Source organism: Schistocerca americana, chromosome X (assembly GCF_021461395.2).
Source record: "Schistocerca americana isolate TAMUIC-IGC-003095 chromosome X, iqSchAmer2.1, whole genome shotgun sequence".
In the NCBI taxonomy this organism is placed as follows: domain Eukaryota; kingdom Metazoa; phylum Arthropoda; class Insecta; order Orthoptera; family Acrididae; genus Schistocerca; species Schistocerca americana.
In genome coordinates this window covers 773,782,802-773,798,559 of record NC_060130.1, presented here as the reverse complement: position 1 = coordinate 773,798,559, position 15,758 = coordinate 773,782,802, and the positions used below count along the sequence as shown (strand labels likewise).

The following is a 15,758-nucleotide window of genomic DNA, read 5'->3' as shown; positions in this document are numbered from 1 at the left end:
AGGTTGGGGGGCAAATGATTGTGGTAAGCTGGCCTGGTGACGCACACACACCGTGCACCCATTAACCAAGTGTTCGATGTCACAATCAGTGCCTGGCCAATACACATCCCAGCGAGAAAACATCTTCATACGGGACATCCTCCAGCGTCCACAGTGGAGCAAGCGTAGTACGCGGTGGCACAAATCGGGTGGGATGATCACCTGATGGGCATCATCATTCGCGGCCAACAGAAGGACACCTGACACAACCTAGAACCTGTGGGAGAGGTGCCGCCAGGGCTGATTTCAGTTTTCAGCCAGCGAATCAGATAGATGAGCCAACCATTGGTCACATAGCGGAGAATCTGCTGCAAAATGGGGTCCCAGCATGTGGCAGAGGTGACCTGTACAGCCATGACGGGAAATCCGTCCAGTGTATCTTGGCAGGTCATATCAATGTGAGAGCAGAGGACTTCCTGCTGCTCGAACACGGATCAGGGCCCGAAGGGAGACGTGACAAGGCATCAGCACTGGAGTGTTGTGAGGTGGACTTATATTGGATAACTCAGTGTAATTGCGTAAGAACAGTGCCCAGTGCTGCAGACGTTGAACAATTCGCTCAGGGAGGATTGTGAGTGGGCCGAAGCGGGTAACCAAAGACTTGTGATCAGTGAGGAGAGTGAACTTCATTCCAAACAGGTAGATGTGAAACTTTTGAATCACAAACACAATTGCCAGAGCCTCTTTCCTAATCTCAGAATAGTTCCTCTGTGCTGAGGATAGTGTCTTGGATGCATATGCAATGGGCTGTTCTGAGCCATCCGCTTCCCTGTGAGCCAGGACTGTCTCAATACCATAGGCCAAAGCATCGGCCATCACAACCAAGGGGCAGTCCTGACAGAAGGGGGTAAGGAGGGGTGAACTTGAACATAGTTTTCAAGTGGAGAAAAACTTGATAACAGGAAGGAGTGTAGTGTTCAACAACACCCCTTTGAAATGCAAGTGATTGAGGGGGTGTGTAACGTCAGCAGCCAGAGGTAAAAACTTTAAGAAGTAGTTAAGCCAAACAGTGGAAAATCCAGGACGGAATGAAACAACAAAAAGACTTTCACAAGTAAACCTTTCGGCCATTGGCCTTCGTCAACAATAGACACACAACTCTCTACTCACCCCTACCACTCCCCACAGCCCTACCTTCTATATGCTTCCTAAAGTCCATAAACCTAACCACCCAGGACACCCCAATGTGGCCGGTTTCTGTGCCCCCACTGAGAGAATCTCTGCTCTTGTAGACCAACACCTTCAACCTATTACCCGGAACCTACCCTCCCATAGAAAAGATACCAACCATTTCCTCCACCGAATCTCCATAGTTCCAGTCCCTTTACCACACGGTGCCCTGCACATCACTACTGATGTCACCTCCCTGTACACTTACATGCCTAATGCCCATGGCCTTACCACTACTGAACACAACCTTTCCCCATGCCCAATGGATTCCAAACCAACAATCTCCTGCCTAGTTGCCATGACCAACTATATCCTCAGCTATAATTACTTCTCCTTTAAAGGCATTGCCTACAAACAAATCCAGGGTATGGCTATGGACACCCACATGGCTCTGTGCTATGCCAACCAATTCATGGGCCATCTAGAGGAATCCATCCTAAAAACCCAGGACCATACATCTCTCACCTGGTTCAGATTCACTAATGACATCTTTGCTATCTGGATCGAAGGTAAGGACACCCTATCCACATTCCTGCAGAACCTCAACAACTTCTCATGCATTTGCTTCACCTGGTCCTACTCGACCCAACAAGCCACCTTCCTAGATGTTGACCTCCACCTCAAAGATGGCTACATCAGTACCTCCGTCCATATCAAACCTACTAACCACCAGCAATACCTCCACTTCGACAGCTGCCCCCCATTCCATACAAAGAAGTCCCTTCCGTACAGCCTCACCAACCGTGGTCATCGCTTCTGCAGTGACAAGCAGTCCTTCTTGAAATGTACCGAGGGTCTCACTGAAGCCTTCACTGACTGTAATTATCCTCCCAACCTTGTACAAAAACAAATCTCCTGTACCTTATCTTTCCAGTCTCCCCCCATCTCCCGAAGTACCCCCGTCCAGCCACAGAGGAGCATTACCCTCGTAACTCGGTACCACCCACAACTGGAGCAACTGAATTACATTCTCTGCCAGGGTTTTGATTAAATCTCATTTGCACTGAAATGAGAAACGTCCTGCCCACTATCCTTCCCACCCTTGCCACAGTGGTATTTTGCCGTCCACCGAACCTACACAATATACTCGTCCATTCTTACACAATTCCTGCTCCCAATCCCTTACCTCATGGCTCATACCCCTGTAATAGACCTAGATGCAAGACCTGTCCCATACATCTGCCCACCACCACCTACTGTAGTCCAGTCACTAACATCACCTATCCCATCAAAGGCAGGGATACCTGTGAAACCAGTCATGTGGTCTACAAGCTAAGCTGCATGCACTGTGCTGCACTCTATGTAGGCATGACAACCAACAAGCTGTCTGGCCGCATGAAAGGCCACAGACAAACTATGGCCAAGAAACAAGTGGACCACCCTGTTGCTGAAAATGCTGCCGAACATAATATCCTTCATTTCAATGACTGCTTCATAGCCTGTGCCATATGGATCCTTCCCACCAACACCAGCTTTTCTGAACTGTACAGGTGGGAACTTTCCCTGCAATACATCCTACATTCCCGTAACCCTCCTGTCCTCAACCTTCGTTAGTCACTGTCTTCACCCATCCAGCCCCTCCCCTGCTCCCATTACAGCACTACACAGCCGTCATTTCACCACCACTTCCAGTCTTTCTACTTCTCTCTTTTCCACTACTTCTCCCCCCTTCCCCACCTCTCCCCTGCCCTCTGTCTAACCTGCAGCACTTCACTGTCCATCACCCCCACTATACTATCCCTCCCCCTGCCCATCCCAGAACCCTCCATACCCCCATCCAGTCGCCACTCCCATCATGCACTGGTGCTGCTGCTCGCAGTGTGATTTCAGTTGTCTGAGACTGCAGTCATGTCTCTGAGGTGTGTGTGTGTGTGTGTGTGTGTGTGTGTGTGTGTGTGTGTGTGTGTGTGTGTGTTGACGAAGGCCAATGGCCAAAAGCTTTAATGGTGAAAGTCTTTTTGCTGTGCCTATCTGCGATTCAGCATCTCTGCTATATGGTGAGTAGCAACTTACCTTCTCATAGTATTATAAGTAGTAGTTAACCATGCCCAAAAAAAACCTGGAGGTCAGATAACTCCTTGGGGTGGGGAAGGGTATTGAAGGCTGCAATGTTGCGATCCGACAAACAAATGCCTTCTTTGCTGAGTCAATGCCCCAGGTATTCGACTTCCAGTTGAAAGAAACAACACTTTTCTGGCCAACAGTGTAAGCCTGCAGCCTGGAGAGCATGAAACAAGGTACCAATGTGATGCAAAGGCTCATGGCATGTACAGCCGGTGACCAAAATGTCATCGAGACAATTTACACGAGCCATGATGGACTGTGTCAGCAGCTCCAGGTACCTCTGGAAAATGGCTGGTACCAAGGAAATACTGGGAGATACATTGTTGTGTCTGCCCGATATATTCCATCCTGCATCTGCTGTGTACTGAACACATCAGGAACGTACGACTAGGACAGACAAACAAGTCCATGGTAGCAGAACATAGCATTATTAATGGACACATCTTCGAATTCGAAAAAAAGGAAGAAGTTGTGCAGCGCCAACGGTTTCTGGGACTTGATCTTCAAAGAGGCAGTGGAGATATGTCTGCACAACAATTTAGTAAACAGGGATAGCGGTTTTCAGCTCAGTGCAGCGTGGAATCCCACAATTGACAAAAAAACATCAGGAACACTCCAATCTGAAGACAGCGGCATCTGCAGACAGATTGGATAGCCACCGGGTCTAGACGTCGGGTCACGCCGTGGCAACCCCCACCACCACCACCGATGCTGTAACCCCTTCCGGAGGAACGTGATTGGCCAGCCTACAGAAGCTGACGATGGACAAGCAGCTATATAGATATACAGAACACAACATCCCGACACTTCACCAGAAGATGATGGGTACAAAACACATGGAACGTTGCGACAAGAAGACGCCACCACTCGGCTGATAACCCAAGAAGAATTTATCAGTGGAATACACCAAGAAAGACTGCAATTGCATATATCACACCTCTACAGGATGTCCAGCGCAGCTACAAGATGCTGCAGAATCTATTAATCAAGACGGGAAAGCTGCTCAGCAGACTAGGCTTCTTGCTAAGATGTCAGGATAAGGAAGTGATGCCGCAGTTTGTGAACTTGCAGCATCCTGTCAACACGGCGAGGACAAAATGCATATTACAACGGGCTGGTTCAGCCTTGGTACGGGAACACATACGTGTTACCAGAATGGAACTCGACAAGAACGCCAAGACTTTGCTCACTGACCACCTGTACCTGGCTTCCACTCTCCCAGCAGACACCTGGGAGTGGCTGGACGGCAACACGTACGCCAGCAGTGAGCTGCACAAGAAGAAACCCACCAACAAACAGTGCCAGAAGTTCCTCAGACTTCCGGGTAGGTGTCAACAGGAGGAGAAAGCCAGCAATATTAAGACCGTCATAAACCTGACAGAGAGAGCACTGGATGAGCCAACAATATCCATGCTGTCGAAAGGCCTGAACTTTGCTCTGACTCCAAGAACGTTACCAAAACGTAACATCATCAGCAACGTCGAACAAGCCATACTTGGACTCCTGCCGAGAGCAGCTGAGGAAGTGAGGAGGGAGGCCAGCAGGGTACTCGAGAAAGCAAGAATGCCAAGGAACAACGTTACAGCAGAAGAGTGCAAGGCAATGTTGAACCTCCGCAATGACAGGGATATAGTGGTCTTAGCAGCAGACAAAGGGAATGCGACAGTCCTACTGAAGTCAGAAGATTACTGGCAGAACATCGACACCTTACTACAAGATCCAGCATACAAAGAAATGGGGAAAGACGCAACTGCTTCTGTTATGCGCAAGACCATCGATCTTCTCAACAGCTCAGGACTTGACAGAAACACCATCAGGAAGCTTTACCCTTGGGCACCAGCTCCACCATGACTGCATGGCCTCCCGAAGATCCATAAGGAGAATTTCCTGCTACGTTCTATACTGAACACCATAAATTCTCTGACGTATGGTGTAGCCAAGCACCTAGCACAGCTGTTAAAACCACTTGTGGGTCGCTACCCTCACCATGTAAAGAACTCTAGCAAATTTGTTAAGGTACTCCAAGGGTTAAGTATGCACAAGAAGGATCTACTAGTCAGCTTTGATGTCACTTCTCTTTTCACCCAGGTGCCGCTGAATGATTTCTTAGCTTTACTCGAAGATCACTTCGATGAGGACACACTCAGACTCTTTTGTCTCGTTTAACCACAACCTACTTCAAATGTGGTGGGAAATTCTATGAACAAACAGAGGGTGTTGCCATGGGTTCCCCCCTGGCCCCAGGTATTGCCAACTTGTACATGGACCACTTTGAAGATGTGGCACTGAACACTGCCCGGAGTAAACCAAAGGTGTTCTACAGATACGTAGATGACACTTTTGTAGTGTGGCCCGATGGCAAGGAAAAACTACAGGAGTTCCTACGCCATCTCAATGGCATACATGACAGCATCAAATTCACCACGGAGGAAGAAAAGAATGGCTGCCTTCCCGTCTTGGATATTTTGATCAAGAAAATTCCAGACGGTACATTGGGACACTCGGTCTACAGGAAGAAGATGCACATGGACTTATATCTCAATGCTTGGAGCTGCCACCATCCAGCACAACATACCTCAGTACTGAACACCTTAGTACAAAGAGCCAAGTCGATCTGTGACAGCGAGAGTTTGCCGCATGAGTTAGCACACCTGTGGGAAACCTTCTGAAAAAACGGCTACACCGAGACACAAATAAGACATGCCTTGCATGCAGACAAGAGCCGGGAGGAGAAACCAGAAGAAGACAAAGCAAAACATATGGCCTTTCTGCCATTTGCTGAACCGCCAACAGCCAAAATCACAAGAATATTAATGAAGCATGAAATAATGACCATCTTTTGTGCACCGAAAAAAGTCAAAGATATATTTGGCTCAACCAAAGCTGGGGTTGCAGATGCCGGGCATTTACAGTATTGAGTGCGAATGTGGGATGGAATATATTGGACAGACACAACGATGTAACTCCCAGCACTGTACTGAACACATCAGGAACGTATGACTAGGACAGACAAACAAGTCTGCAGTAGCAGCACATAGCATTATCGAGTGACACACCTTCGATTTCGAAAAAACAAAGAAGTTTTGCTGCACCAACGGTTTCTGGGACTCGATCTTCAAAGAGGCAGTGGAGATATGTCTGCACAACAATTTAGTAAACAGGGTTAGTGGTTTTTCAGCTCAGTGCAGCGTGGAATACCACAATTGACAAAATATGTCAGGAACGCTCCAATCTGAAGGCAGCGGCGTCCACAGACAGATTGGATAGTGTGGTGTGCATACTGTAAGACCTTCGGTACACACACCATCAGATTATTTGACTTGTCACTCTAACGAAGTAGGCGAGTGTCAGCAATATGTCTCGTGGTCTTATCGTGGCGTGTTTATCTTCTGCCGTTAGGTTAGACGATAGAAATGCCACTTGCACACTTAGAGTAGCAGATTGAGGGTGACCAACTTTAAACAGAACTTGATTAATTTTCACACACATTTATTAAAATAATAACAAGCATAAACCTTACTTAACTTGATTCTGGATGCTATTTACAATTGACAACCTGAAGTTCCTTTGGTCTTGGTACGTTAATCTTATTCTCACATATCTCTGATACTTGACAAAGTGTCTATACATTCCTCTTCATGGCTATGTACAGGAATATGATAATCTTATTAGGCACAGACTGAAACTTGACTATAGACTGGTACAGACAAATGCAGACTGGTACAGACTAATGCAGACTGACTAATCGGAGGTCTGTACACTTGTTATAATACCTCGCACGTTCAGGTATCACTGCGCGAGTGTGATCCGCGAGGAGAAAAGCTTCTACGTTAGACAAGTGCAACTTCTGCTAACTGTCAACGTTAATGAAAAAGCCTTGAGTAATTGTAAAACCTGCAGCTTTCACACCATATTTTTCTTATCCAAAGTACTTGTGGGACATGAAACACAAACTATGTAACACAAAGCAACATGGGAAATTGTTCAAAAATCACAATCAGGCTGACTGAAACATTTTCCCTAATAGCCTGTTACCACAGGGTGTTACTCACCACTAGAGGCAGAATGTAACACACTTATTTTTATAACTGCTAACAATATATTTTATAAAATCACTCAGTTATATTTAATATAGTAGTCAATTAATACTGATAATTAGACCCCCAAAAATCAGCTTTCGCAATAAATGAGAATATAGTTGTGAACTCTGATTCAAAATGCAAAAACATGAATTTACTTAACAAATGCTATTTCATAGAGAATTGTATCCACACAAAAAGCTTTATTTTCTACATATAAGTACTACTTAAAATATAACCAACTTTGAGTTAATGATGTTGCATATCATCTGATGAAGCCTAGTTTGAATAGATTGCATATCATCTGGTGAAACCTAGTTTGAACAGATAATGTGTGTCAGGTGCAACTAGATTTATTTTTCGTTCTACTTCTATGCTAAGCACCTTGTCAGTTCTGTCTGTAGCACTGTATGGATCATATGGCTATGAATACTCATGCAAGGCTGAAATCAATATTTTGCAGATTTTATAATTATCTGATTGAGTGAGTAAAGAAAAACAATATCAAGAAACACCTTAAATCAGAGAAGCACTCTGTTCACCCAGAGAGAAATGCTGCTGCTTCTCAGCAGAAACAATCATTTGTTGAAAGCTTAAATAGAGCCAAAAGAAGAGAACAAGCAAAGACCATTCTGAAAAAAGTGTTGAAGTTTTTTCAAAAGCAAACCAGTCAGAAAGCTCCACAATCAACACATTTGTTTTTGTCAGTTTCAAAGTAACATGCCTTAGTCATTGGGAACATAGTATGACAATCTTTTACATTTGTACACCTAGTCATTTAAGTTAGATGCAAATTTCAAAAATGCTAATTTTGCCAAAATCACGTGCTCCATTTTCAGGTCCCTACTGATGAGAAAATTTATTAATAGACAGTTGAGAATATTAAGTGCTGCTAACAAGGAGTTAGCACTTTTTGAAGAAACAAAAATTTCTGCAAACCTGTCAGTTCCATATCTTCAACAGGTTTCCGTAATTCTCTCACAAGTTCCAACTCTATGCGACGTTGCTCCAGTTTACGTTCCTTACTGGCAATTTTTTCGGCTCTTACTTCTTGGCGTTTTCTTTCTCTTTCCTCCTGACGTTTACGTGCTTCAAGTGCTTTAACTAAAAGCATATGTTGCCTCCTACGCTCACGTTCCTAGACAGATAATTATAAAATGCAAATGGCATTCCAAAACAAACAGTGCAGAATCATGATAGTTCCTAAACGTATAAATACTAAAGTAAAATAAACATTTATTTCTTAAGCTTATGTTATCTTCATGAAGAGAAACAAATTTTCTCTGAGAAATATGAGTAATTGTAAGTAATATTTCTTATAAGAAGTGTTCTAATTTTAAAAAGAAAAAAAATTAACTCTTCATATTTGCCACAGTTGGCTGAAGTAAGCATTGCAAATAAAGATATTTCACATGAAATATCAACCAATATGTAATAACTAACAATGAAAAGTCCATCACAGTAATGGAAAAGAGAATTTTTATATTTGTGATTATGCTTAGAGGTCTTATTTACTGATTCTTATTGCTTTGTAAAACTGTTATGAACTACCTCAAATACAATAAATTGTTTCCCAAGTACAAAACTCACTGTTTATTACAATCTGCATATATAAGTGAATTCCAGTTTGGGAAAAAATCACTTTGAGACACAAATGTAATTAATTGTTTTTACCATAATCAAATTTAGGATGAAAAAATTTCTACTTACACGTTGGCAGCATGAAGTCATAAATAATAATATGCATATACATGCTACCTTTCAGAACCATAGATTTTCTTCATCTGTTGAAAGAAAGGAAGGGCTTATGCAAAAGACGACTAAGTACAGCTATTAGCTGTGAGTGTCAGCTTAGGACTGGACAAGAGGAAAATCTACAATGAAATGTTACCAATAAACTATATTTCAAAATCTGTAAAATTTTATGATGTCAGATATAAGGGAGAGAGAAAAGTGTAGAGAAGAGGCAGTGAAGAAAGTAATAGGAAATATAAGGTAGAAAATGTAAAAGACAAACATTTACATGGGAAAATAATGTTGTATAAAATTGTCTAACACAGAGTTTGTGGAAGCTGGATTTCTGGAAGGGGAATGGAAATTATTTAGATAAGTTTGTGGGAGACTAGTGAGACATGGAGGTAAGAATATAACTGTTAAGGTAACTAAAAACAACTTTTTAACACGAAGTTCAGAATGTAGTTGCTATCTGTAATAATCTCCACTGAGGAAGATATGTAACAGAGCATGAGGGATACAATCAACAACCTTTATTTGGTGGTACGAGTTTATCATTATGAAAATTCATATGAGAAAAAAGTAATTTAGAGAAACTAAGGTGAGGGGAGGAATGTTATGTCTGCAAATGCTGAACAGTTGGAATGAATTGAGAAACATGTATTTTCCAAAGTTCACCATTGCCAAAACTGACAAATGAAAAGCACTTGTGGATGTACACTACATGGAACTGTACTATCCTAAAATCAAGCAAGTGAAATGGGCAAATTTAATATGTTATGGGACTCACCACAGAAAGAAGAGTAAGGTCTAGGGTATTTCACAACAACAGGAGGCAAAAGATGAGAAAGAAGAGGAAAAGTAAGCCAGTACAAATGAAAAATAGCAGTGGAAATCAGAGTAAAATATACCTGTTGTAGGAAAACTGTGCTGAGAGACACATAGTGAACAGGGAAATAAGAGGATCTTAATTACACATGAGTGGAGAGAGATTACATAGCACAGAAAATTATGTATAAAAACCTTAAAAAATAGGAATATGAGATGAAGGTAGCAGAAATCAAGATAATATAGAAATATTTTTGAAAAAGTAACAGAAGGTAATAGTCAAATATCTGAAAATTGAAGAGATGAGACAATGAAAACAAAAGTATGATAAATCAATAAAGTCTTCACTGTGTATAACAGTACAAAAGAAAAATGAAGAGGGGGCTTAAAACAAAATATGGAAGAATGAAACAAACAATAAACAAAGTAGAAAATAAACTAAGTTACAAAGAAGCAAACAATTACTGGTATAACATATGGAAAAAGGAATCAAGTAAGAAGGAAAAATATGTTAAAAGAAATATACCAAAATAAAACTAGAATCAAATTTTCATGAAAATTTCTCCTTTCCAACAGCAGCAGATCAGCAAAAAGAGCGAGTCACATACAGAACCTAAATTTTCATCACACAGCAAGAGCAAACAAGAAGCGTGAAAAAACATAAATAATCATGTATTAAAAATGAAAGTCAGCCAGTGTTGAGAGTCAGGGGAGAGATAATAGAGAAAGACAACAGAGAACTCAATAATGAAATGCTAGAAACAGATATTATTTGAAATAGTCGAAGCTTAGAAGATTCAGAGAGTGATGCTGATCTGAAGAAGTCAAGGAAAAGAGAAGTAGATATGAGAAAAATGTTGCCAGCAAAAGCAAAATTAGGAAACATTCTCCTGTTTTTTCAATGATGTTTTTTTAATTGTTGTAGCTTCTTTATTTTTGGCATTGTGAATAATAATACATTGGTCCGGTAACTGAAGCTATTTATACTTCATTCAAAATAAATCAAAATATCACAGCAATAAAAGTTAAAAAAAGCAGAAATCAGATAAAGGTTGAGCGTTAGGAGAAGTTTTGACTGCAATTAAAGAACATAAATTCATCATAAACAAAGTTATCAACAGATGCACAGTTGGAGTGCTATACTGACCACAAAGGCTGTCATTTGTTATTTCTATTTGTGACTGTCAACTGCATTGCATAAACTTCCAAATTAACATCTCCTTCTATGTAAATACAGTCAGTGTAATTTCCTAAAAATAGACTGTAATGAAATTATAGACCCCCACAGTTCGTCTCTGTAGCTAAATGCTCAGAATGGTTGACTGCCATGTGGAGGACATGGATTCAATTTTTCCTTGGTGGGAGGACTGTAATGGTGTCCACTCAGCCTCATGATGCTGACTGACAAGCTACTTGGATAAGGAGTAGCGGCTCTAAGATCTGCAAAGTTAACAACAACTGGGAGACAGGTGTGCTGACCCCAAGCCCCTCCACATTACATCAAATTATGCTTTCGGCTGAGGATGACAGCAGTTTTGTGGTAGTCCTGATCAGCCTGTCTGAAGCCAGAATGGCAGACTTTTGCTTTTGGTTATTGTTTCCCCTCCCCTCCTGCTCCCTGTAATAGACACACATTCGATTCAGAACTGTGAAAGAGCAGAATCAGGATGGGTACACAAGATTTTGGAGATATCTACACCTGTATGATCACTGCAGTCTGCAGCACTCCAACTAGCCTCATCTTCTCATGAAATTCTTAAGCAAAGATTTCAGGTTCACATAATCCTGCATTAATCTTACTCTCTATATCCTTGGAAACAAGCTATGACACATTATACACTGTGATAAGACCAACAAAATGTGATGTATTCCTTAAGAAAAACTATCCAGAATTAATATTACACAGTAAGAACACAGACACAATGATTGTTTACTCATACAGTAATTAAGCCCCTACATACTGAAGCCTACTGGTTATAGGTAAATATATTTATGAACACTTGCATAGTTTTTTACATGCATATACAATTCTGTTAACAATAGGGTCACTCCACAGAACTAAAACACTTCAAAAAATATCTTCATTAATGTCTATGGCAGATTTAAGACTGCAGATTCATGTATATCTTGTGCAAGGAAATGAAATCAACAGCAAGACACACACTATTAAGAGGTGCAAACATAAAGTACATTATTAAATGTACTAATTGTTATCAGTTAATAGCACAATCATTGGTGAAAAAAGTGAGTCAAATGTTATGAGAGCATAGGTCAGATTTCATTGTCAGCTCAGAGAGTAATTAAAATGTAGTATCAAAATTTAGTATGTAATAAAAACTGTAAGCGCACCAACATTATCTTAGGTAGCAGGTCAAAAACTGAAATGTTATAATAAAAACAAACACTGAAGATACTAAATCATGATGATCTAACACCAAATCTGAAAACTGCTTACATTGATAACAGACAATGAAGATGATCATACTTACGAAAAGCGAATTCACACCAAATAAAATAAATTTAAAATCTTTGTTACACACACCTAATTACAAGGATGGGAGCTGCAGTGCAAAAGCAAAATGAATAACGAAGAAATTTTGAACATTTGTGGTGGAAGGAACAAAACACCAGAAATGTAAACCAAGTGAAAGTGAAATGAAATATCTATATACTTTAAAATTGTAACACTAAACTCTAAGGCAATAAGGTAAATGCAGTTAAATTTCAAAGATCAACATGTGTAATTCTTAGCCCTAGTTTTACCTTTGACATTTACGCTATCTTTCAAAGTACACATGATTACCTCCCACCGCAACTCCTAAACTGGTTCTCGCATTCCACAGAAATTAGCTACTCAAATCAAAACCAGTATCACACATTCATTTTCTTTCAAATTTACACCCACATGCACACTACACACAATGCTATACATATGTCTAGGCTACAAATAATTTTGTAACACTAAAAAGTACTTCTCTTTCTAAGAAAGAGTACATCAAAATTAAGAAATGTGGCAGCAATTTATAATTTTTTTTAAGGAAACATAAAAGGAAAGAAATTATCAGACACAAATCATCTGTCAAATGTTCTCAGTAGAGACACATCAAGTAAGAACAGTCATCTATAGGGCAAATAAATTATCAGACACTAAATCCTCTGTCAAAAGTTCTCAGTAGAGCCACATCAAGTACAAACAGTCATCTATAGGCCAATTAAAATTACTCGATAGTTGACGCTTCACGTGTTGTGGCTAGTATCCTCCAGTCAGAGCGCTCACTGTCATGCCCAAAGTATTCACCAATGCCAAACTGCCACAACAATTAGTTTACTTCCAACACCCTTTCCAGCTTTCTTTCCTGATGTGTTTGGATCCTGAATCCTGGGTCAGGTGCTTTTATTTCATATTTCATCACACATGATAACCACACCAAAAACAACACACGTTTCATACTCAGTGCTAACCAAATAGTCCTGTATCCTTCCACACAATATGCGATTCATTGTCACATATATAGTTATTATAATCACAGACATAAGCTCACATTTGATAAGCTTCGCATGACATTTCATGAAGCCAAATTTTTGAAGGCTGTCAATTAATCATTGCAAATGGGACACTAGAGTCATAAATATAACAACCTTTCGATGTGTAGTGGCAAAGCATATAAACAAGCCATGTTAGCATATACACAATGTTCAAATCTCATCAAATATAGCAGATTGTTTTTATTTTTCTAAACCTAATCAAAAGACATTGCTTACAATTTTTATTCAGTTAATTGGTTTAAATGTAATTTTTTTATTTCTAATACTTTGCCACATTATTTTCATCATTGCATTGACTTTTTTATTTGCTCTTATTTTTCTTCCTATCATTCTTTTTTCATCTGGAATCTGCTTGTGTCATCTACAATCTACAACAAAGTGTCACCCATGACTGATAATCAGTTGGTAACACTTTGCTGTGGAAGATGGCTATGCAAACAAACATATTACGAAATTTTTGTGCCTTGAGTGTGCTTGTAGAGGTTAGGCTTAAACACCATGAACAAACCAACTAGGATTTTAGTTCTGCTACAGATTGTTTATTGCTGTTTTTTCAGATACATTGCACATCACAAGGTTTTGGATAGTTTATTACATGAGTTTAAATTTAAATTCACTGCTATAAAACCCATCACCTGTCGCAGTTCAGCCTTTGCTCACTTAAAATCATCTGTTGACAAAGCATCTCCCATTTATGTCATACCTCACAGTGACCACTTTCAAAATTCCTCCATGTTAGACATTAACAGCATTTCTGCAGTGACCCGGCATGTTTGTGTGTCACCTATAACCAAGTGTAGCTGGCAGCGGATGTGGCAACATTGTAGCGGCAAGTGATGGACATCAACTATCAAGTAATTTTAATCAAAATGTAGTGATTAACTACTCACTAGAATGGTGTCAGAGGAATAGACAATGTTGAAGAAAATGGGCATTACAGAACAGTATAAATTACTTTCAGTAAGGGTTATGCCATAAAAAACTGCAATGTGATTCATCTTACATAGATGTCGACTGTACTGCTTGCTATTCAAGTGTATTGGCCACTTATTAAGGAAAGATAAATGTAATTCCATCACAGTAACTTGGAGAACAGATAGTATAGTGGATTCCGAAGTTCCAACAGAACCAGTAAATTCTTGGTTTATTATTTATATTTCAAGAAAAAACTTTGCGGTTATGTTAGCCTACTATCTTAAGTAGACACCACAGATTTTGGTTCTGCACTTAATCAAACTGTTCTGCTCTACTTTTTCTTTGTCAGATATTATACCTACTTTTTTAATGTCTCATTTATTTTTAGCACTTATTACCAAATTAAAAGGACAATGATCACAACAGAAGTCATTTGTATGGGAATAAATATAGGCAGAAATTCTTGTTTACATGTTGACAATGTTATGATTTTATGGTATCCACAAATCAAATCAGCTCCTACCTCTCAGCTAAAACAAGAAGCTTTGCAAATGTTGAGAATTATGATGTCAGAGCCAGCCATGTCCTTGTAATGATAACTGCATGAAGCCATGTCTAAAGGAAAATAACTCCAATAACACATTTTTTCTCCATATTTACAATGAATCTTCTAGAACTACATCAGTTTGATTACTTTATGTAAGCAAATCACAAAAATAAAAAGAGATAGAGAGAAGAGAGAGAACAATCATTGTTTGAAACCAATGAAGTACATATTCCAACAAAGGACAGTTAGAATATGACAGACACCAAGTAGATGAATCAAAATTAATGGTAGACTGGGCAGAAAGACCACAAGCAGAAAGGGAGTAGTGGGCAGAATGATGAAGTTGAGTAACTATAGACTACAGACATGTAGTGAGACCCTGGATGGTTTTCGCACAGTGGTGTTTGTTTAAAAACCAACAATAAAATCATAAGTTTTAAAAGTGTCAGAAGTACTTACAGTTTTGTTATCTGCTGGATTGTCTGATGAAGTTACATGAGATCTCATACTAAAGCCTAATTCGTTATACATATGCACACCAATCCTCAGTCATTAAGCCTTTACTTGACTGTTTCAAATATGTGTGACTTGAGACAATCAAGCATGGAAGAAATACTTTTTGGAGAAACATTGTTTTTTTTTTTTAGAGAGAAGCAATAGGCATCAGTTTTTACAACAAGATTTCTTCAATTGGTATCCTCTCTCCTAAATATACTACCAGATGAAAATTTTATGTATGTCCCACTATTTTAAAACAAATGAAATACTTAGACATAAGAGAACATATTCCAAAGACATTGACAAATATCAAAATATTTTACATTTTAATACGTGTA

The 15,758-nt window shown here is 39.9% G+C and overlaps 1 protein-coding gene across 1 annotated transcript in view; it reads right to left on the bottom strand.

Annotated features, from left to right (window-relative positions):
• The window catches only part of LOC124556308 (bromodomain adjacent to zinc finger domain protein 2B-like), a 379,839-nt gene that overhangs the window by 144,763 nt on the left and 219,318 nt on the right, over positions 1-15,758 (bottom strand). The window contains exon 20 of the mRNA XM_047130281.1: positions 8,292-8,490. Coding sequence (XP_046986237.1) covers positions 8,292-8,490 — 199 coding nt within the window. The remainder of the gene's footprint in view (positions 1-8,291; positions 8,491-15,758) is intronic.